Raw genomic sequence first — 22528 nt, 5'->3', positions numbered from 1 at the left:
AGGTCACGGGGTGGCTGTTTTCCTTGGACATGTTTCATGAGACTGCATGTGTTCTCTCTGGGAATTAGATCCTTTGGAGGAAAAAAAAAAAAAAGGTGCAGCCCATGAAATCTGGATTCTGGGCATCAGAGCTATTGTTGAGCTCGGACTCATCTCAGCCCTGCACCTTAACACCATAAGCAACATAAGTCTTTGATTGAAGAGGTTCCCAGTGGGTGGCCCAGCTTTCACAACATGCTGGAGGTCATCTCAGGTCTTCTCGTGTTCGCTCTGTCTATGTTTTATTAAAGATCTCAATAGATGTATTCACAGGACAGAGTGAGGTTTGCATAAGAAGGTCTCTTGAATTTGCGTACCTTTTAGTCCTGGTGCGTATCAGAAGGGGAGCAGGTGGAGGGTGGGGCATTCAGGTTACTCCTGACTATGGAAAATGGACATACAAATAAGGACAAGCTGAATATTTGAAGAAAACTACAAAATGCACTGATAAAAAATGAATGGAGTGTTTTCGTACTCTCTCTGAAAACACTGAACAATTTTCAGTCAGGGATTTTCAGTCTCTCCACAAAGGCTACCTTCAGAGAACGTTCACCTGAAACAACAGACACTGTTGTAATACAGCCTACAACCACCGGTGGCGTGATGACATGCTGCTTCAACCGTCTGAGCAAACAAACAAAGAAACAAACATTCAAATGAAATCGTAGATCAATCTCTAGATGTCAAAGAATTACACAGTAAACTATGATATGGTATATATAATCTGGGTATGATTTTACAAGACTTTGATAATTGAAATCTTTACATTGATTTCTAAGGTAGGTTTTAGCTTAATGGACAGTATTGAGTTTGTCAATTCAAAGACTAACTACAGTCAATTTTAACGTAAACTTAAAGTAAATTTAAATTTGCCATGCTATCTATCTATCTATCTATCTATCTGTCTGTCTGTCTGTCTCAAGGATCCTAAACTATTTCCTTAGGAACACCAAGAGAAAAGAGGCTTCTAACAAGTTCCAAACAAACAGAAGACTTATATCCAATATATATTCAAAAAATGCTCTTCATTATAGAAATTAGTGTGTAATGCATTGTTAAATTACATTTATTATAAATGATAAATTTTACCATTAATACATTAATAATTGGAATTATCTCTTTCAGATGAGGATCCATATTAGGATTGTTAGTTAGAACCATATATGAACAGTTTAGAAAATGTAGCGTTTAAATGTTTTAAATGTTGTTGCACACACAGGCTGGAAGTAAACACTGCAGCTTAAAGATTCACGATAAAACCCAGTTATAATGGCACCTTTTGTTAGACATGCTTTGTGAATGGACTTGAAGAACAGCGGACCTTCTGTTACGATGAAGCTTCAAATCCCTCCTCAGGTTAGACATATTGATGAGAAGTCCTTTGGAGTAGAGAGCCAGCAGGCTCTGCTCATAAGTTTAGCTGCGGTGGCCATGACACCAGATGGAGGCGGAGGCTTGGCTGCAGGCTGTACTGTGATCCAGGACTTCTGAACGTGTAATCCACTCTCCTGTGAGCGTCCCTGACTGCAGGAAACCCCGCGTGCTGCTCCACTGATCTCCACCTCATGGCCTTAACGCACACTTCACATTTCACCTGAATTTCACCAATAAATATGTGACATCATGTTTTATATGGCAATTATTGTGTGGTTCAAAGTATCGATCCACCTTGGCCTGTAGGTTTTTATGATGTCTGCATTGTTTGTTCATATGAAAGACGATGAGAGACCAGAGTCACTGTATGGATTTTTTTAACGCTGTTACTTTAACAAGAATAGATATAATCAAATTGTCTTCAATGAGACTGTGTAACATGAGAGATTTATAAGGTTAAGAGTAGCTTTGAGATGTGTGATCTCAGTTTTAAACCAGACTTATGGACAACAATTACTTCAGAGGGACAGTTATTATACGTCTTCTTGGTCCAAATTTTCTCAATGTTGCAATTCATTGTTTCTCTTGGGCCTTTTTCCAGTGTATTAAATACCAATTTGATGATTTAGTCCTTTGCGTGAGCACAGAAGGAATATAATGATGGCTGCATACGTTTCACTTTTCAAGTTTAAATCACTCATTCAAAGGTGATTAAACCAAAGGGAACAACTGTGAGATGAATTAAAATCTGATTCATAAATTAAACAGCGAAATGTTCACCTGCTATCACATGTTTCAGATGGTAGGTGATAATAACTGAGTTCACTGATGAGGGCAGAGTCTCTGATTGTGTTGCAGGTTTCCCAAATTCTTGTTTGTATTTTATGTTTTTAAACAGTTTTTTAATGTGCAGAGATTTTCATGTAAAACCCACTCATCAAATGGTAATATTTGCATATTTATTTATTTTTATTGTCTGTTTCCTTCCTTGTCTTTTTTTATTTACTCACTACATTTAAAATCAAAATACCACTACTACTACTACTACTACTACTACTACTACTACTACTAATAATAATAATGATAATAATAATTTGTCTTACCACAGCATCTTTATTCTTCAACATGTCACACAGCAGTCTTGTCTCCTGGAAGAACATTCAGTGTAAACAAGCACAGGAAATGATGATAATGATGATGTACACTCCATCCAGTTTCTGTAAAACATCAACATAATTCATCTCTATTTTAGCATTGACAAACTGGAAGCCTGGCTGTTTTAGTGTTTGTGTGAAGAGTCATACATGGAAGTAAAAAAAAAAAAACAAACAAGCAAAAAAAAAAAAAAAAAAAACAGTCAGGCTGTCTGGAAAGTAAACTGGACTTTTGACTGTTTTTACAAAATGTTGGCTTACAATGAAGGTAGTAGTCGGAAGAAAACAACGTAGCCGTAATCTAAATTCCCTATAAATGCTAGTAAAACAATGAAACCTTTGAATAAATGAGCAGCTGTAACATTTTAAGGTGGTGATGTAGGTTTGGTTCTGCTCTTTGGCTTTTATTCTCTCCCAAGATAAACACACTTTCCTGTGTTTATTTCCCTGAGCTCAAACTCACCCAATAAAAGTTTAAAGCATTAGCAGCATTTAAAGAGCAGAGCCTGCTGCTAATGACTCGTATCTGCAGTAAGTTTCTTAGTAGTGCCATTTCCTCAGCTGTGATCATGAAGCTCAGAAAACATCAGTGTTTATGAGATGCATTACTCAGCCTGATTTCATGAGTGATAAGGCAAGAAGGGAGGAAGTTCTCAAGAATTTCTGGTCTGCATGGAAAAGGGCATGTTTCATAATTTCAACTATTGTATGTACTTCTGCAAGTTTGTGGTTCGCCATCAAGATATTTTACCATTATCATTGCTGTTACCTATTATTATTAAGACATCTCTTTAGCGTCTTTGACTGCTTTGGTAATAATAGGGGGTATGCTTGCACTCAAAAATGATGGTGTGATGCAGATCATTGCTTTGGCTTGACAGCCCGTAGCTGTGCTGTTTTGGTTTGGCCTTGCCTCTTTCAGGTCACAAACACAACAAAAAAAAAAGAGAGACAAATCATGCAAATATTTATCTACATTTGCATGATAGGTTGGGCAGCTGCTGGCAGCATAATAATTTTATATGGTTAAAAATGTCTTCACTGCTTATTCCATCATCAAAATGATATTAATTGATAGTTCGTTAAATGTGCAAAAACATCCGTCCATGGATCAAAAAATATTGAGTTACAGCTGCAGTTCTTCTGTGTGTACAACAAAAAGAAACAGTGCCGTTCACATTTTAACACTTCAAACTGGAGGCTTGATATGTGATTGTAAAGTATTCACAACCAGCTATTGAGTTTGCATTCAGGTTGTTGTGTAATAAATATTCATCTGCTTTCCAGAGAGTGAAAGCCGATGCTGGAAGCCAACTGAGGCTTTCATCCAAATTGGAGCTAGCATCCTAATAATGACAAAGTTTTCATTCATGTATTATATCCACTTATTGCATAAATCATTATAAATGATTCAATGGCCTATAACTCAATCAATTAAAAAGACACTAAAAATATATCTTATATTATTGATCTTATATTCTATCATCTATATGCGTATCTGTGTTGGAATGGTTTTTCAAGTGTTTCCATTTGAATACAAGCTTTCTGGTTTTGATTGTCTACACAGGTGGGCCTGTGAAGAATATCCTCTGACCCTCAGGGCCAAATGAGGGCCTCATTATGAAAGTCAAAGGTCAGGTTAGTGCTTGAGGCTAATTGATTTGTGTGGCGCTTAAATATCCATATCCCATGAGCTAATCAGTGCGATTATCCATGTTTTTGAAGACATGAGGACATTATTTTTTCCCAGCATCACAGATTTTATATAAACTGTTTAGTATTATCAGGCCTTAGGGATAGTCAGAAAACCGTAATTGCTTCTTTGTTCATGTCAACGTGCAACAAGTTGATATAATAACACAATTTCTGGACGAACAGGGTTTCATAAAGTCTTTAGAATAAAACATAATGACATTACTGTGTTTTCTGTCGATATAAAGACAAAAAAAAATACACAAATACACATTCAAGGCACATCACAAATGACATCTCAGCCTCCTGTCAGAGACACAATCACTGCCAGATGGTGTCAGTCTTCTCCCCTCTAACCTTTGACACACAGCCTCTCTCGCTGTCTCTTACTCACCCACACAAGGAAGACTGATAAGGTCTGGGGAGCTGCTGCCCGGCGTGCTGGAGGGATGAAACCCAGAGGGTCATACAGTATGATTGGGCCAGATGTTCTCAGGAATTCCCTGTAAACTGTTAATCAACACAGAGGACAAACAAAATTAAATCAGAGAAAGACGCGCATCAAACATAAAAAGTCTTACAACCACAGCTTGCAACTCCTCAGCTGTTTGACAATGTGGTGACACGAAAAGGCAATAAACATGTTGAATCAGTCACATGCATTTCTCATTAAAAATGTGCGTAGGTAACAATATGATATGTGTTTCTTTTTCTGAACAAATTCCGGCAATGTTTCGTTCGTGACATTCACAATCACAACAACAAATCAAATAGTTTCAGATTGTTTTCTTTTTTAACAGAAAACCGTTTTTTCTGAGTGAGCATTATGTAACACATTTGTTAGCCACTGATTGACATGCTCTTCTGGGTATTTACAGCAACAGGATGGTGCGGTGGGGACTGAGTCTAAGGAAACCACCGTGCTCATTCTCATTGAAAAGAAAAACAGTTCACCCGCTGCAGCAGTGTGGTCTGGTATGGTTTTTGGACAATGGAGGGCGATACAACAGAATGTTAAGGCAAAAGGGGCGTCATAGTCAAATAAATGGGCTAGATGCATTATGTTCTCCGCTTGTCCATCCACCCATCCATCCATCTGTCCTATTCTTAGCTCAAGGGATTTTATCCAAATTTGACACAAACATTCACACAAGGGTGAACAAATTTTTGTGGCCAAAGGCCAAGTTCAACTTGACCTCACCTAATGGCCTTGTGGACGCAATTTCTTGGACATCCTGTCAGGGGAGTCCCTTCAAATTCGACTCAAATGTTCAATCTGAACTCAAGAATAAACTGATAAGAACTTGGTGAGCGAAGGTTGAAAGTCAATGTCACTGTGACCTCACAAAACATGTTTTTGGCAATTACTGATAAATTTATGAGCAAATTATGAAACCATTTAATACAAATATCTAATGGGATAAAATGTCATATCCAAATGGTCAAAGATCGACTTTAAAAAATATCTGACCATTATTCAATGCTGAAATTGTGACCATATTTCCTGCAACTCTTCTGGTTGGTGGATTCAAAAAAACCTTAAGGTGTTGATTTTATGGCACTTGTCATGTATGCAAAACATTAAGAAAATAACCAAACAGAACTATAATATATCAGAACATATACATATTGACATATGAATATAATATCTGACGGATACATAAATAATTATAATGGCCTTGTTTGCATAACAATATGCTTATAAATCTACAGGATAACCTCAACAGTGTGTATACAGACTGAAAGGGGCAACACATGTGATAGGCATGTATGTGTGTATGTTTGCTCATGTGACAAAAATAGACGTTGTTTTAATGGCATTAGTTTTTCATAAACTAACACGATACCAGAATAGAAGCTTGATTGTCCTGCTGTGTTGTGTTTGGCAGGTCAATGGTGGCACTATTTCTGGCAGTAACAATCGGCTCATCATTATATTTCACTGACTAATGCAGCCTTTATAACAAATCAGCCCAAACACGTTATCATCACCCACAACAACCTTGGGCCTGTCGCAAAAGTTATTTAAGCTGTTTTGATTTATTTTGCTTCTTTAGGACAGTATCCTGTACGAAGTAGCCCCTTTGTCATGGAAAACTGTGCGGTTTAGTTTATCCTTAATATTTGTTCTACGTTAAACTCTATAATGATGGCCACAAAGTTCAGTTTTGATCAGTTATTGAATTCACTATTTTCCAACAATGTCAACAAAATCAGAACATTACTGAGTAGAAGTGAATTCCATTAGATTGTACCTAATAAAGTGGCATAAGGCTGTACAGTGTCATGTATCAATGCCTTTTACTGACAAATCCAAGTTCATTACCTCTCTAAAGATTGAGAAATTCATATGAGGCCGAAGCATCCTACTTTGTATTTCCATAAGACAGCCTGAGAGAGGAATACAAATGGGCCTAATGCCCTGCATCAACACAGAAAACAACAAGGCGAGCAATCAAGGGAAATAAGTGGAGGGATTAAGTGTGCTGCGGGGAGGAGGGGGCCAAGGCGAGGGCTTGGTTTAGTTGAAAATGCAACTAGATATGATGGACAGTTGGGAAGCATGCAGGGAGATGGTAGACAGGAGAGCGCCGCTAGACAGATCGCCATCACACGGTGCATATATGTAGTCTGCAACTGCTTAGGGTTAGGAAAGAAAAGTCCCCTTCAGTCTCTGAGGCTCAGCGCGTCCAAAGAAAACGGATGCACTTATAAGGTAAAACACATTTTGAATTGTCGTCTGATGTCAGATGTTTATCAGGGAAACAAGTTTAAAACAAGCAGCATCTGGAAAAGCCAGCAGTCTCTCTTTGCTCAGGTTTGTTACCTTCAGTTGTGTCCACTTGCTCCACACAGCTGTATTTACGAGCCATCAAATTGTAAACAGATGTTTTTCAAGCCTACCTTACATGAAGGAAAGGCTGGAAAGGGTCGACCTCAGTCTCAGTAGCAGTTTATATTTTGAGGAGCATTCCAACACAACAACTTCACACTACATGGAAGTGTATACATAATACACACACACACACATTTACCTCTCAAAGACACCAAAGTCAAAATGCTGAGTGGCTGCTTTGTATTCTTCCAAACAAACCTGTGTGCTGGTCTGACAGACATGGAGTTATAATTATGTTCCAGACATTTTGATAATGCTCTCATGGGCTTTCTGATAGTGGAACGCAAACTTCGATGGTCTTAGAGTCCTGCGTTTATCAGCACATTTAGGGTCCGTCTGACAAGAGCCAGATTATGCGTCTTGGAATGCGTCTTGGCTGTAACTGACACCGCCATCAGATAATCTGTCATCTAAGAGCTCTGTGTTAAGCATATGAATACTGCACACAGCATATAGTTACAGTTGGTAACAGTGTATAGTTATAGTAACGGTTCTGAAAATGTATAGCAATAGCAATAATAATATTTTTGACAATACCTGTCCTGCTGGACAGCACCTTCTCACCTTCCACTTATTAAGTTAATGCAGTATATGAGAAATGCTCATCACTTTGTTGAATGCTGTTGAGCCTTTTATGTTACGTCTTCAAATGATGTTAGCTACAAAACTAGCCTAGATAAAAATGGAGCCGTTGGGTAAACAGTCGCTATCGCCCACCAAAACAGGAAAAACTGCACCTTCCATTGTTGTGTCTTGTTATTTAGAGTCATTTGGCTTTCATCATGTAGGCCATCATTAGGCCGCCCTGTTACTCAAGGGTGAACAACTCCATTAAGAGAACTATTAATTAGCACAATTTCTGATTTCTGTTTCCACAAGTATACAAGATACAGTGTGGCAACAGGTATCATAACCCTGACAACAGCTTTGAAAGATCAAGTTCTCTGTTTGTTTCCAGTGTTTGTGTGTATTCAGATCTATATGAAGATCTGTGTTGAAGCAAATCAAAACACTGAATTCTCATATAAATTAATGCCTGCTAATGTTCATTTTACACACAAATCACACTGAATGCTTAAATGAATTAAATTTTTAATTGTGCAGGGAGATATAATGGTTTTTCAGTAAAACAGACGTGAACATTAATCAGTGAAAAAGGTTGAGATCCAAAATTTGAGCCTTGGTTGACTTGGTACGGCCAGCGATAGTGGATAAAAATGTGGGACTAATTAAAATAACTGTGGCTTGGCATGGCCCTTCCAGCTGATATGAGCATATATCACAGACTGTTATCACACACTCCGAACATAAGCTATTTCCGATCGCATTTCAGTTCACCACAGCTGGGATCCAAGAGGTTCGCTGCATTCAACCATAGTGTTTACCTTCAAGCACAAAGCCCCTGTACAAGCCTCTACCCCTCAGCTGTCACTGTAGCCCATAAGAGATCCCAGACACTTTAGATGGGATTGTATCCCTAAAACCACTTCTAATGTTTCATTTCACATTTCACTTTTGAATTACTTAATCAATAATTGGTAAGCGAGCTTCAAGCAAACTTTCATTTTCACTCCTTGGGCTTTGTTTTGTAGAAAGCTTTTACACTTTAAATGTTCCTTGTTTTCACATCCCTCCCATGTATGCACAGCCTTAACTCCTCCCTCTTATCAGTTTGGTGTGCTGATGCCGGTAAGACTGAGTCATCCTTCTGGAAGTGTTTGTGTTTGGGAATTGTAAGGTGTTGCCTGAACACAGCCGAGAAGATATGACATCCATCCAGAGTAAAAAAAGACTCCTAATGGCCGCATTCCTTCTGTTTCTGTGCCGTTCTGCTTCCAGTTTCCAAGTCGAACATATTGCTGCAGTATCAAGTTGAAGTAGTAGCAGCGTTGTTGTTTATTGCAGCCATGAATGAAATGTGAATCTACGTAACTCAAAGATTATTAGTGAGGCAAAAACAGAGAGAGGAAGTCATAACTGCAAATAATTTGTGTGTTGCTATGTTTAATTTGTTATAACAGGCATTTTTAAAGAGATCGCAGTCCTAAACATAAACAGCTCAGCGTTCCAAAGGACCCAGATTAGCTGTTTCTGTACTTCAATAACACTTTTAATCTTTCAACATAACCCGATGTGTCAAATACTGTTAAGCACATACCTTCTTCTTCTTCACCTTCTCGGGCTCTTTTCAACAGATATCATTATCACGAATTTGACAACATGCCCCTCCTTCTAATTAAAGTAGTCTGGTAATATTATATTGATTAATAGGAGATGAAGTCAAGTGCTAGCAGCCATCACATTATTATGAAAAGTCCACCATTGATGTTCACATTTATTTTTCCCCATAACTTTTTTGTCTGTTTGAACCATATGTCCCAAATTAATAAAAGCAGGCAGTGTGATGAGCCCTCTTCGCTCTGTCGCTGCTTGTCACAGTAGAATTGGCCTCAAACTTATTTTCTCCCTCCTTCTTGCTCTCTTCCTCTTTCTCGCCATATCCTTCACTCTCTGTTCTTTCTGTTTTTGCACAAGTGTCCCAGTTAAGAAATTGCTTACATCCCACTCAGTCTGGGGCTGGATTGAAATTTCCCATAGGGTATGTACCAATATGCAGAGAGCACACTTCGACAGATGCCATCAGAGAACAAGCATATGAATTACCAGGCAGCCTGCCATCTTTGAGTTCAGACAGAATGGCATTAATACCTGATTACGATCCAAACAACAACACAACAACAACATGAAAGCCGAAGCAACTGGGAGCAGGTAAAGGTTTCATCATTTATATATTAATGGATTTACTAACAAAGGCTCTACTACCCCCTCAAAAGTTAAATGTCATAGAAGCTGCCAACAATAAAAGGACTTTTGAAAAAAAAAAAAAAACAGGGTTAAGAAAATCACTTGCCGTCAGCAAATCACGTTCCAATAAATTAAATATTCGTCACTGCTGACCATGACTAATTCAGAAGCCATAATATATTCATGACTACAATTAAAGAAAACATGATCCCTTTAATTTTAGATGGCTGTAAATATTGGCATTACCCAATTACGTCATATTTGACTGTAGGAAAGGCATCTGCAAGTGAACCACGAAGACAAGTTTAGGGAGAAAGTTTCAAAGGGAGAATAAAAAAAAAAAAAAAAAATCACCAGGATGGCTTGTTTTCTGGGAAATTATGTAAATTGCTAGAAATCGTTCCTTCAACAGATTACATACTTTGAAATTTTTTCTTCAATTTTCTTACACAGCTTGAAATAGACAACCAAATCCAGTTTTTTCCAGGTTTATGTAAACCCGAAAAAAATTGTTTCAATTTTTACACACACACAATACATACATATATTGTCTTGTATGTTCTTTTACCCACATTCCCATTTTACATATTTACGATTTACTGTCTATATAACCAATAGGTGGTGTCTTACATTACAGTAATTACATGTATTTGCTTTATTTTTGTACGCCGCACTGTGATACTTTGCTGTTATAGGTGCCTTTAATAAGACCCAATGAGAATTAGCTGAGTCCATAAATTCTCTGTTTCCATTTTAATTTCACTGGAGGAGGTTTATTTATAATCGTTTAACATATTCAGAGGAACATTGGTTGTCTTTAACAAATGTGGGCTAAATTCTACCAAGTGTAGATGGAATAGCATATGAATTTTTTAATTGAGTGGATTTCCCCTTTAGACAACTGCTGTGTCAGCTCTTTGGCAAGCAGGATGACAGGCCATGGCGACTTTGATAGACCTCTTCCTGCTCTTAGCGTGCATCATAATAAATGGTCCATTTTGGAATCCATAATGGACAGTGATGTAGGAGCACTCTTCTCTCCTGACATTGATCTATCCTCTTCCTTCATTGAGTTGTCTAACACTGAACTGTTTGTGTGACATGCGTTGTTTCTGATGTTTCTTGTGTTTGCATGGAAGGGAAAGCAATTGGAATTTGATATATCATAAGAAGCTGGTGATTAAAAGGAGCAGTCATCTAGACTGAACCACTTCTGATCCACTGCGATCATCTACCTTTTCCAGCTGATTTCAAGCTTGACTGCAGCGTGACAAGTGAAGTTCACGTGAGCAAAAAAGTTTGATGTAGTTTGACCACTCACACAGTGGCCAGTCCCTAAAAGTACAGGCCAGCTGATGTTTGGTTGCCACTTCCTGTTTCAATTTCCCCCCTCTCAAGACACATAGCAGCACAACATGGACACCAACTGCCTCCTGCCTTCCTCCCTCCAATCTAATCTCTGCTGACTTTTGTGTGAGGAAACAGTTGCATAGTGAATACAAGACCTAATGTGAGTTGGAGAGGAGCTGAAAGGGAAGGCAAGAGGGCTTTAAGGGCAGATTGGAGGGGCGTTGGGCTCCCAGATGCCCCTGCCTCAGTGATGTGTGTGTGTGTGTGTGTGTGTGTGTGTGTGTGCTGCTGTGCCTTAGAGATGACTGTCAGCAGGCGGTGCCTGTGAGAGAGGAGAGAGGCGGGTGATGTTTCCAAAGGGGGCCCAGTCTGTTACCAAAGGGAGGTGGAGATTTACTATCCCACCCAGTCAAAGTGTCTCACTGGTGCGCTCGCACACTCACACACGTAGAGATACACACAACCTCACGCAGACACACACACTCAGACGTACTGCAAACTCTCAACAGGAAACTCTGAACCATAATGCGACGGCACCTCAGAGCAGACGGGTGCATTGCTCAAACCAAGTGGGATATGGTGTGGCTTTGATAGTGCGTTAATTACTCATGTGATGTGATACAGATGTCTGGGGGCTTCAGCCGAAAGTTTGCCTGACAGTTTCCAAGGGGGCCAGGCAGACATTTTAGAAGCGGTAGGTGAAAACCAAACCTATTTATTATTTATAGATAGATCAGTTTGTGTGCTGTCACAGATCCCAGCAGTGTCATGCTGATGCTAAACTGTGATGCTACTTGAAGGGCTGGCTGCTAAATAGTTCTTTGTGTACTTGGTGACAGCTGGGACTTTGAACAGGAAGAACTCTGGGCTATAAGAGTTGCCTGTTCTGTGACATGATGAAAAGGGCTTTAGCATCAATCTGACAGTTTGAAACTTTATCTGCTCTTTAGCAGGAGTTCGGTGGATTGAGTTACACTGATATTGTCCAGAAAGTTTGTTTGTTTTTCCTGTAAAGATGCTTTAAAAAGAGAAAGCATCTATAAAGTAGCCAGGAGGAGATATAACAGACATGTAACTATATGTTTTAAACTTTTGGGTGATTTTCATTGCAATCTCAATTTAGATTGTGTTTCTTACTGACAATCAGCCCCGCAGCACTTCTTGAATGGATTAAAAAAAAAAAAAAGCTCTTTGCTTTGTAGCCACATGTGTAAACTGTTCAAAATTAGAAACAGAGGGGGAATTTAAATCATATAGCTGCAAAACAACAGACGGGACTCATTTCCAAAACAGCACAAGCACAAGAGATAAAGCCTTTCAGTTTAGCTGTAACATTATTGACACAAAAGCCAAGTGCTGCTTCTTCCAGGAACAACTGAAAGCAGAAGAGATGCCCAATGTGCTCTTCTGATGCTTTGCCCTTACTGTCTGATTGTAACTAGTCCTGGCATCTGCCATCTGTGCTGCCTTAGTAAAACCTTTTTTGAAGTCTTGAAGACGTCAGCGTCCTCACAACAAAAGGGAAAGTAAAACTGTTAAACTTTCTTGTAACTGCCATTGAATATTTCACTTTGGATAGACCTGTGGAGACAAAATGGAGTGGAGGTTGAAGGATATCTTCCCAGTGTGTTGTCTGAAAAAATAACCAAACCTTCCTTTTGTTCTTTTCTTTCTTCTTTCCTTCCTTTTTTTTTTTTCCATCAGTGTTATATCGGGGCAGTCTTCCAATCAGTGAAATCAAAGGAGCGAATATTTTCCATAATGGGAACCCAAGCCCTGCGAATGTTGGTGCTAATGGCCTGCATGGCAGCCGAGGGAATGTGCCAGATAAACGGAGCTGAAGCAGAGAAGAATACATTCCCAGGCTTTCTCGTCCACTCCACCCTCCAGTCTGCGGAGTTCTACAGCACAGTCAGTCCGAGTACGGGGCCCGGCTTCCACCTGGGGGGCCACGGGGCCGACGCACAAGCTGTGAGATCTGCTTGCTCTTCAAATGAGACTGTGGTCAAGAGACCTGTGCCACCTCCAATGTGCTCACAAATGACTTCCATCAAGGACTACTTTAAGTACATCAACACCACAATTTCTGTCATTGTGTTTGCCGTCGGACTGATAGGCAACGCCACCCTCCTCAGGATTATATACAGGAATAAGTGCATGAGGAACGGGCCCAACGCCCTGATTGCCAGCCTGGCACTGGGTGACCTCATCTACATTTTCATTGATATACCCATCACTATATACAAGGTACGGCTCTCATTCAGTTAAATTAATGCGTGTTTTTGCTGAAATCTTACTTTCACTGCCATTCTGCTGAATGAGTAGTTTCTGTGTGGATGTGACAAAATGCAGCAACAGTGGAAATAATGCAGAGAGTTAAAGTGGAAAATCACAGACGGGAAAAGGGTGGTGAGGGGTTTAAGCAAGTGTGCATATTGACGGGAAAGTGCAATCAGTCAGACGCTGTTATCTTCCTTGTGTGGGCAGATTAGTGATGAGAGGAGCAGGGATATGGCCGGTTTAAATAAACACAGGAATCAAGTTATAGTATCACATTCAAACGGCCTAGTGCTGACCCAGGACATCGATCACTCAGGATTTATTCTCAAAAAATATGCCCAGTACTAGTGATAGTCAAATCACATGAGCTCTGTCGATTACAGCCAAATCTGTAACTTTTCCACCAAGTAAAAGGAATGTATCTGCAGATGCAGCACTTAATCAAATACAGCAGTTATGACTCACACAGGATTTAGGATTTGAAATATAAAATGTGTAATAGTGACGAATAACTCTGTGTTCCTGTCTTGGGTTGATTTATATCAATAAACAGAGTTTTGTTTGTATAATCAAAACACACAATCTTATGAGGGCATTGTGGGATGGCTTTCCGCAACAGGAGGATGAGAAAGCACCTGGTTAAAATTAACTTGAGACTTTGAGCTCACAGTGCCTTTGTAGTCTGAGCAACACATGTGCAAAGAGGAAACGAAAATCTTACTGGGGGAACAGTTTACGCACAAACAAGAAAAGAGCCACATCTCCAATGTGAGCATTCTTCTGTAGCCCCACCCCCCGCACATCCCGCTCTCATTCACTTCCTCAGGGCTACCACAGCGTTTCCAAAAATAATCAGCTGCTTATACTTTAAAAACAAAGACATGGGCTCCTCTTCTGAGATCCTGTGAAACTTAAACTACAAGTAAGCATAAGTAAAGCAAACATAAGAAGACCAGGAAACACCTTCTTCCTTTCATGTAGAAGGGTGTTTGTCGCAGGTTGTGTCCATTGGCTGAAAAGTGACCAACAAACAAAGCTCTACACTGACACAGCCTTGATGTGTCAGACTGAAGGAAGTAATATCGAAAGAGGTTGTGGAAGTGGCTCCATGCTGGTGACAGCATAGTGACTTTTACCATTAAAGTTTAATTACACGTTTTAAGAGGTTTTAAGGCTGATGAACTCCTTCTGTTCTGTGTCACACTAAACTTTCAGTGACGTCAAAATGACGTTCATAAGTCTTTGATGTGTCTTGATCTGCAGTAACATTGCGTTACATAGATCGTAATGATGGTGGACAGAAATTCACTCACGAAAGTGAGATTAATCCCAGATTAGTCAACTCCCTAAAGACGTGGCAGGACTTATTACCTAATTAAACATTTACTTTGTACTGAAGTTACACAAACTGTGATTTCATGAAACTTTATAGTCATGTGCATGCACAGTGGGATCAGTGTAGGAGAATAAAACGTTGTAATAATCCCTTTGAGATTTCTGTTGATGTGGAAATCATTTTTTTCCCCACCAGCTCCTGTTGTCCCGCTGGCCATTCGATGACAGCGTTTTTGGCCTGTTTCTGTGCAAGCTGGTGCCCTTCCTGCAGAAAGCCTCTGTGGGCATCACGGTTCTCAACCTGTGTGCCCTCAGCGTGGACAGGTTCGTGCTGGCATCACCTTAAAGAAATTAACCTAAAAAAAATCAACAATAAAAATAGCAACTATATAAACACTGTTAGGAAACTCCCAGGGTCGTTACCAATTGTCCATGGGAAGTCGTTCTTTTGTTTGTTTTTCTCATGTATCCTTTGCCTCAGTGTTCAAATGTTATTCACAGAATGTATGCTTTCCATTTCCATTTTCAGTTCTTTAATGTATTGAGTGCATGGCAAATAGCGGATAGCGGACGGCAGAAAAAACTACAATTGATCTTTTTTAATAGAATAGAAATGATCATGAACTGCAGGAGCTCAGCGTTTTTTCACTTTCGACGAGGCACAACTTGAGAGATAAGAGGTTTCCTTGTAGGTTATGAAAGGGCGTCAAGGTTAAACCAGGCAAACATATCTAATGACCTCTTTTGCAAGAAAAATGAGGGCTGTGGTGCTGCACAGCGGTGTGTAAGAACAGATGCTCCCCGTTTGTTTCCAGGAAATGTATAGCATATCTTTGTCTGTGTCTATCGTGGAAGTACTTGAGTCTCTTTTGTATCTTTTCAATGTTGGAGGAAGAGAAAAAGGTGGATACATTACCACTTAGTAAAATATAAATGCCGCCATGTTGTTCAACAGAGAAATTCAAATGTGTCATGAAAAATATATTGTTTTTGCCATAAAATCTTGATGCAGGATTTTACTAAAACATTTCGACAAGTGGTTTCCATTAATGAAACAAACAAGCAAACAAGAATTCAGTGTGTGGGAAGCAAGAGCCAACAGGCAGACCTCTCTGCCAACATGGGCCAGTCTGTTTGGAGGCTTCACAAAAATATAAATATTAAATATTTAAAATAAACAATTGATCATCTCTCTTCATTAATTCTTAACATTTTGATATTCTTTGCTGACTGAGCAGTTTGTTGGGCTTGGTGTGCTGCCATGCTTGCACAAAATGTTGTGAAAGCTTTGTCAGTCAAGAGAGACAAAGAAAATCATGATTTTACTGACTTATATTTAATGTTAGAGAAATGTCTGAAAACAACTGAACTGCTGGAAGCCTTTCAATTAATAAACTGACATTTATTTAATCATGCCTAATTCATAATTCATAGTGACGATATGTTCTTAATAAAAATAATTCCGGACCCTTAATACAATACAATATGTGTAACGCTTAAGACGCACGCTGGGTGTTCATTTTGTGTCTTCCTGTGTCACAGGTACAGGGCAGTGGCATCCTGGAGCAGAGTGCAGGGAGTGGGCATTCCCCTCCTCACAGTCATTGAGATTGTGTCCATCTGGGTGCTGTCACTCATCCTGGCAGTTCCAGAGGCTATTGGCTTTGACATGGTCACCTTCACCTACAGAAACGATACCATACGCACATGCATGCTCAGACCCACTTCCCGGTTGATGGAGGTACGCTGTAATCCTTTTCTTATCACTTTCTCATGTAGTATCTGGGAGTGCTTGTATTCAGGCAATAAGGTGCTGTGTGGTACGCGGTGTCAAGGCACATGTACAGAAGACTTGTTGAATCCTTCAGTAGCAGAGCCAAAACATTACTGGAGTAATCAGATAGAAACCCCACCTGTCCTGAAAGACAACTACTGAAAGCGAAAGTGCAAGATCAGCCTCATATTTCCATCATCTTAGAAGTGCGTTGTTTGTTCAGACCTAGGGAATGTTTTAATGGCTGGCTGGCACGCTCATGTGCTGTTTTGGTTATAAGAGCATAAATTTTTATTTTATGACAGTCAAATCAATCATCTCCAATATTTCCTTCTTGGGCTGCAAATAATTGAAAACATATGAAATTTGCAATACGAGAACCTGGTGATGTTCGAGGCTGTTTCACTCCAACCAAATTCAATTTTCAAGCCAAGAGATGAAAATTTGAAAAGTTTCAAAAGATAAAGCTGGTCAACTAATTCTCATTGACTTACTGTGGCCTTTTTAACATCCGTGGAGCAGGTAATTGATAGTGGGCCAAGTGCAATTACTGAGGCCAGACATCTGACACTTCAAGCTGAGCCATGTGTGTTCATCTATTCCATATGCTCAAAGCGGGAATCCTCCTGTCCTTATGGTATCAGCTATACCATGCAGACACACGCAGCTGAACAGTATTATTTCATGTCTATGAAATAGCACACGTTTCCTCTACAAGATGTTTTGACCATTGTTTTTGGTATTTAGCACTTCTGTGAAGCTGGCTTTGGAGTTGTTTTTCATGTGAGATGTGTGCTAAGGGTGAGCCAGTTTGCGTGATTTTGTAGAGAATTATGAACATACTTTTTTTCTGATTTTCCCAAACCACACAGCCAGATGGCCTTGTTATGTGCAGAGCAATTAAAACCAGTTTGCTTTTAAACTCACTGGAGACTCATGCAAAACATTCACTCGGACCTCTGGAGTACCCGGGTAGTCTGGTAGCCGTTTTAGTACGGTCTGGTTCGATTGGAAAAGCATAGATCGCAAGATTATACCTGGCCAGAGAAGAGCAACTGATTTATTTCATCTAAGAATAGATGTAGATTCAACATGAGCCAATGGAAGGAAACTGGCAAAGACAGAAACTGAGGAAAAGGCTGTTTTAGATCAGAGGAAGTTTTAAGGTGTGAAACAGGGCCAGGCGGAGTGGGGTAGGTCAATATGGCATCTCAGTGTGCACATCTGTGTTTGTCTCTATAGTTCTACAAGGATGCAAAGGACTGGTGGCTGTTTGGCTTCTACTTCTGTGTCCCACTGGCCTGCACTTGCTTCTTCTACACTCTGATGACCAGCGAGATGCTCAGCCACAGGAACGGCAGCCTTCGGATAGCTCTCAGCGAGCACCTCAAACAGGTTGGATGATACTTCTAAATACTGACAAGCCATTAACTCTAGCACAGTGTCAAGTGTTTATTCCCGCAAAGCTGCATCTGTCGATGTGTGTGATGTGTAAAATGAAAATGCCCATCAACGATGTTAATTCAATAATCTTCCGTTACAATAGCTTTATTATATGTGCTCTAATCCTGCAGAGGAGGGAGGTGGCTAAAGCCGTCTTCTGCCTTGTCCTTATCTTTGCCCTCTGCTGGTTCCCGCTTCACCTGAGCAGGATCCTGAAGAAGATGGTTTATTACCAGAATGACAAAATGCGCTGTGAGCTGCTCAGGTAAGGGCACTGGTGTAAAAAAAATAAAAAAATAGAAAAAAGGCTAATCAAAGGACAAAAGGTAAAAGAGTGTGAGTGAAGTGAATAATTGGATCTCTGGATTTTCAGGTATCTGAATCCCGACAAAATTTCAGATTTTTAATATATCTACACAGGTATCCAGGTTAATTTGAATATAAAGTTGTGTTTCTTCATTCAAGAAAAGGCAACAAAAACAGACTGTGCCAGATGTAGCATCATAATAATCCGCCTTTCCTTTGTGTCATAGTTTCCTGTTGGTTCTGGATTACCTCGGTATCAACCTTGCAACATTCAACTCCTGCATAAACCCCATTATCCTTTACTTTGTCAGCAAGAAGTTCAAAAACTGCTTCAAGGTATGTTGCTTCCTTACAACAGATGGACGTGACTGCATGTAACGTACTCATGCGATAAGCTTCTCATTTAGTCTGGCCTGTAAAGCAAACAGTGAACTAAGGCCTTTGGAAAGGAATCATGAGTCTGTGATGACGTTCCATGAACAACATGTACAAGGAGCATGCTGATTTATGTATAAACTTACTTGGCCAAGGTCACAACTGCAAATATCTGCCAAAGAGACCTGCACTGGAGATAAACCGTGTCTCAAGTTTGCGTGCTAAAGGAATTGTTGGAGGGAGGTGGGGATGAGGATCACAGCCTAGCTGCATGCATGGAAAAATCTATTGCTGCTACTTCAGCTGAAAACACTGATGTCGAAACACTCACTTGTTTTTGTGTATCAAGTTAGGTGACTTGTACATTTATTGTATTTCTTAATTTGTCAGATGTAGAGGTATGCTAGTTGGATCTGTTTACATCTTGCATCTTTCTGATTTCATTCATTGCTACATGATGTTATTTAATCTACAGATGAAATAGGTTGTATCCATCTCTTCATCTAACTTCATCTAAAATTGCATTCGAACGTAGATTTTTGTTCCTTTACAATGTTCTGTCTTTCTCTCTCTTCTCTCTCCTTAAAGTCATGTTTGTGCTGCTGGTGCTACTCTGACAACCAGCTGAGCAGCATCGGACCCATGAATGGTACCAGCATCCAGTGTAAAAGCCCCGAGCCCAACAACCTGTACACCGACCGCAGCATTAGGAAAGACAGCAACTGAATGCACCACTGAGGACTCTGTACAGTCTTTTAAATTCAACCTACGCTCAGCCCAACACATATGCAGTACATCAAATGTATTTTTTTCACACAATAAATGCAAATCCTGTGGACCACTGAAGCAATATGGGCCTGGCACTAAGGAACTGGAGCGAAAAGGGACAAGCAATGGATTTAAAGCACAGTACTCTGAAGCTGCCTGGGCCTCCCAGTAGGATAAACTAGGAAAAACTCCCTGTATTCCCACACCCACAGCCAATGATGCTGCGCTGTGAGTGGAGACGGGGGCGAGCAGGATGAGTAGGAGAATTACTCTTTAACAGGATGGAGCTTAACAAATAACTACAAATTCCAGCTATGTTACTTTTTGGAAGAATGGAGCAACAAAGCACATGAGACCGACACTCATTTCCTCATATGAAACTGATCATCCAGCGTTGTTTCTTTTATCCGTGATCATCCCACAATGAAATCCACATGTTTATTATTGTAACCATAGGGACGAAGGTTGTCAAACCTTAATGAAGTACTTGCTCTGGCTAAGCCAAAATCATATCTTATATCACTTGTAACTATTAAGCTTTTCGTGCCTAAACCTACGTAAACCATGACTATTTCATAAGTTTAAGTCCATGTTTATTATTGTGAACAAAGGAAAAAGGTTTTATGGGCTAAAGATGCTCAAATGGGATCTTGTCAGAGGGAAAAATGACCTGTATGGTTCAGGTTCAGGTTGGATGTGTTCCAATGTCCAAATATGCCAAAATATGCTGGCACAGATTGCAGTACAGGTTTGCAGGTTTTAGAGCAGTTCAAGTAAACTGTATCTGTATTTTTATAGCATAAGTATAACAAATGATAAATACAAAGTAATACATAATGACAGGTCTGTTATCACTATTCACAAAAATTGGACAGGAATGACCTTTTTTCTATTACACTGTGAATTTTACCATACATAATCCTCAATAGTTATGCATGTATAGCCCATGGAATATACTATATATGTATCGCATCCACTTTTATAAAGTGTTGTATTGCAGTAATAAGTATGCTACTCAGACCACGTTAGCAGAAGCACAGGAGTTTTTCACTCTGGTCGTACACTCCCAAATGTTCAAGGAAATGCTTCACATTTTGGGAAATATGATCATTTGCTTTCTTGCCAAGAGTAAAATGAAGAGATATCACTCTTATGTGTGAGTTAAAAAAAAAAAAAAACTATTGTCAGCAGCCAGTTGTCATGGCTTATCATAGAGAGTAAAGAGACTTTTTTTTTTCAGTAACAGACTGAAAAGTACAATTTGGTTCCTAATCTTAGTCCTGCTTTGATAAAACACTTATTCACTTATACTGATTTTAATGGTTAAGGATGATCGGTTTGGTCTGGGGCATTGGTTTGCTGCAGCAGCTGGGCATATATGGAGGGGAATGCAACTTAAAGTTGCTTTCCTGTTATCATTGGCCGCCAGTTAACCCAGATTGATGAAACTGGGGGGTATGTGAACCCTGGGACATCACAGCGATGACAGTGATGGTCAAAAAAGACTGTAATGTGCGTGTCACATACAGGAATATTTATTGGCTTGGTGCTGTGACTACCTGGGTGAGCCAAAGCTAAGCTAACCAGCTGTTGGCTATAGTTTTATATTTAACTTAGAGCAATGGGAGTAATATTGACCTTTTCTGTTACCTCTTAGCAAGTAATTAATCAAATATTTCCCAAAATCATTTAAGACACTATTTCAGCTTCTATCCTTTGATATGTGAATACGCATAAATCGGAGTGCATCTGAATGTGTGTCCGAGTTGCGTTTTAACACGTGCGTATCCTGTGTCTGTAATAACTTGCAATTCTTTAATTTGGGTGTTTTGCAGACTTGTGTACAAAAGACCAAGTGATATCTGTACATGGCTATTTTACCACTACTCATCAAATGCAGTTAATATGGTGTATATAAATGTATAATTTGTAGAAAATGGAATTTATGTGTATTTGGTGTCATTGATTTAACTTGCTAACCTCATGTTAGTGCTGCTGAATATACCAATAAATCAATTTCCATCTCGAATGTAAGGAGCAAAAGGGTTTATTCCACCTTCATACTAATATTGGTTTCTCCAAAAAGTCCAGGGGTCTCCTCTGGTTTTCATTTGCGTCTGTGAGAAAACGGGCGTCTGGGATTGATTTGAAGAACACTGTGACCTGTTTGGCAACTGAGCCCCAAGGGTTCCTCACATCAGCTGAGAGGATGTGAACAGCCGGGATGGTGGGAATTTGATACATCTAAATCTCTTCTCAAATGTGTTGCCAAAAGAGGATGGAAGAAACCTTTGACCACTATTTATCCACATTTTATTCCCTCTGTGCTTTGATGTGGCAGCATTGTGTATGTTTTGCTTAAATATAATGTCTTTATGATCATCAATATTGAGAAATGGCTGAAAATGGAACAGTGCTAATGCAAGCAGAGCTGGACTTAATTCAATGTAAACACATTTCCTCAAATGCTGCCTCTTACGCCTTTTTACACTTTTAACACCATCCATCTTAAAAAGAGACAATGTCCAAGGCCGTGCAATTCCATAAACAAAACTGAAAAACACCCAAGAGCAACAGCACATTGTAGCCACCATGGCTTTATCAGACTTCAGTATGTTTTTTGTTTCAGTTAGATGGCGATAAAGCCGAGCCAGGTCATAAACTTGGTCATAAAACTGTTCCATTATTCACATATGAAATCATATCACAATCAGGCTCCAGTAACCCTGATGAACCGCTGAAGTGCTCAAAACACTCGTTGCTCAGATAGAACGAATTAATTGACTTAGAATTTTAAAAAATTTAATTAAATCAAATATGAGGACAAATAATATTGGGAATAATTTACTCTCTCTACTGAAGTGAGAAATCACGAGAGTATGCAAGAGGACCAGAGGGAGTGAGAAACCGTTTTATTTAAGTGGAATTTGGTGGAAA

General features: G+C 39.5%; 1 protein-coding gene across 2 annotated transcripts; it reads left to right on the top strand.

The window, feature by feature from the left end:
- The first annotated feature begins 6841 nt into the window (after positions 1-6841).
- On the top strand, positions 6842-21620 carry ednraa (endothelin receptor type Aa). Of its 2 annotated transcripts, none has more exons than XM_029500658.1 (8): positions 6842-6975; positions 13015-13557; positions 15122-15249; positions 16468-16666; positions 17942-18094; positions 18274-18407; positions 18676-18784; positions 19412-21620. In XM_029500658.1, exons 2-8 carry the CDS (start codon positions 13072-13074, stop codon positions 19547-19549), a joined length of 1347 nt encoding a protein of 448 aa, XP_029356518.1. In that variant the 5' UTR covers positions 6842-6975; positions 13015-13071; the 3' UTR covers positions 19550-21620. The 2 variants fall into 2 exon arrangements, with proteins under 2 accessions (XP_029356518.1, XP_029356508.1); XM_029500648.1 differs by lacking the exon at positions 6842-6975 and adding an exon at positions 11769-12004.
- The last annotated feature ends 908 nt before the right edge of the window (positions 21621-22528 follow it).

This window comes from Echeneis naucrates, chromosome 1 (assembly GCF_900963305.1).
Source record: "Echeneis naucrates chromosome 1, fEcheNa1.1, whole genome shotgun sequence".
NCBI classification, from domain to species: domain Eukaryota; kingdom Metazoa; phylum Chordata; class Actinopteri; order Carangiformes; family Echeneidae; genus Echeneis; species Echeneis naucrates.
The sequence above is the reverse complement of the archived record's forward strand: the minus strand, read 5'-3'. Positions and strand labels throughout refer to the sequence as shown.

Excerpts from the sequence above, each read along its gene's own strand:
- ednraa (XM_029500658.1), top strand. The coding sequence starts at position 13,072 with ATGGGAACCCAAGCCCTGCGAATGTTGGTGCTAATGGCCTGCATGGCA. Across the intron at positions 16,667-17,941 it reads CCACTTCCCGGTTGATGGAG|TTCTACAAGGATGCAAAGGA; the intron begins GTACGCTGTAAT and ends TTGTCTCTATAG. Across the intron at positions 18,408-18,675 it reads ATGCGCTGTGAGCTGCTCAG|TTTCCTGTTGGTTCTGGATT; the intron begins GTAAGGGCACTG and ends TTTGTGTCATAG.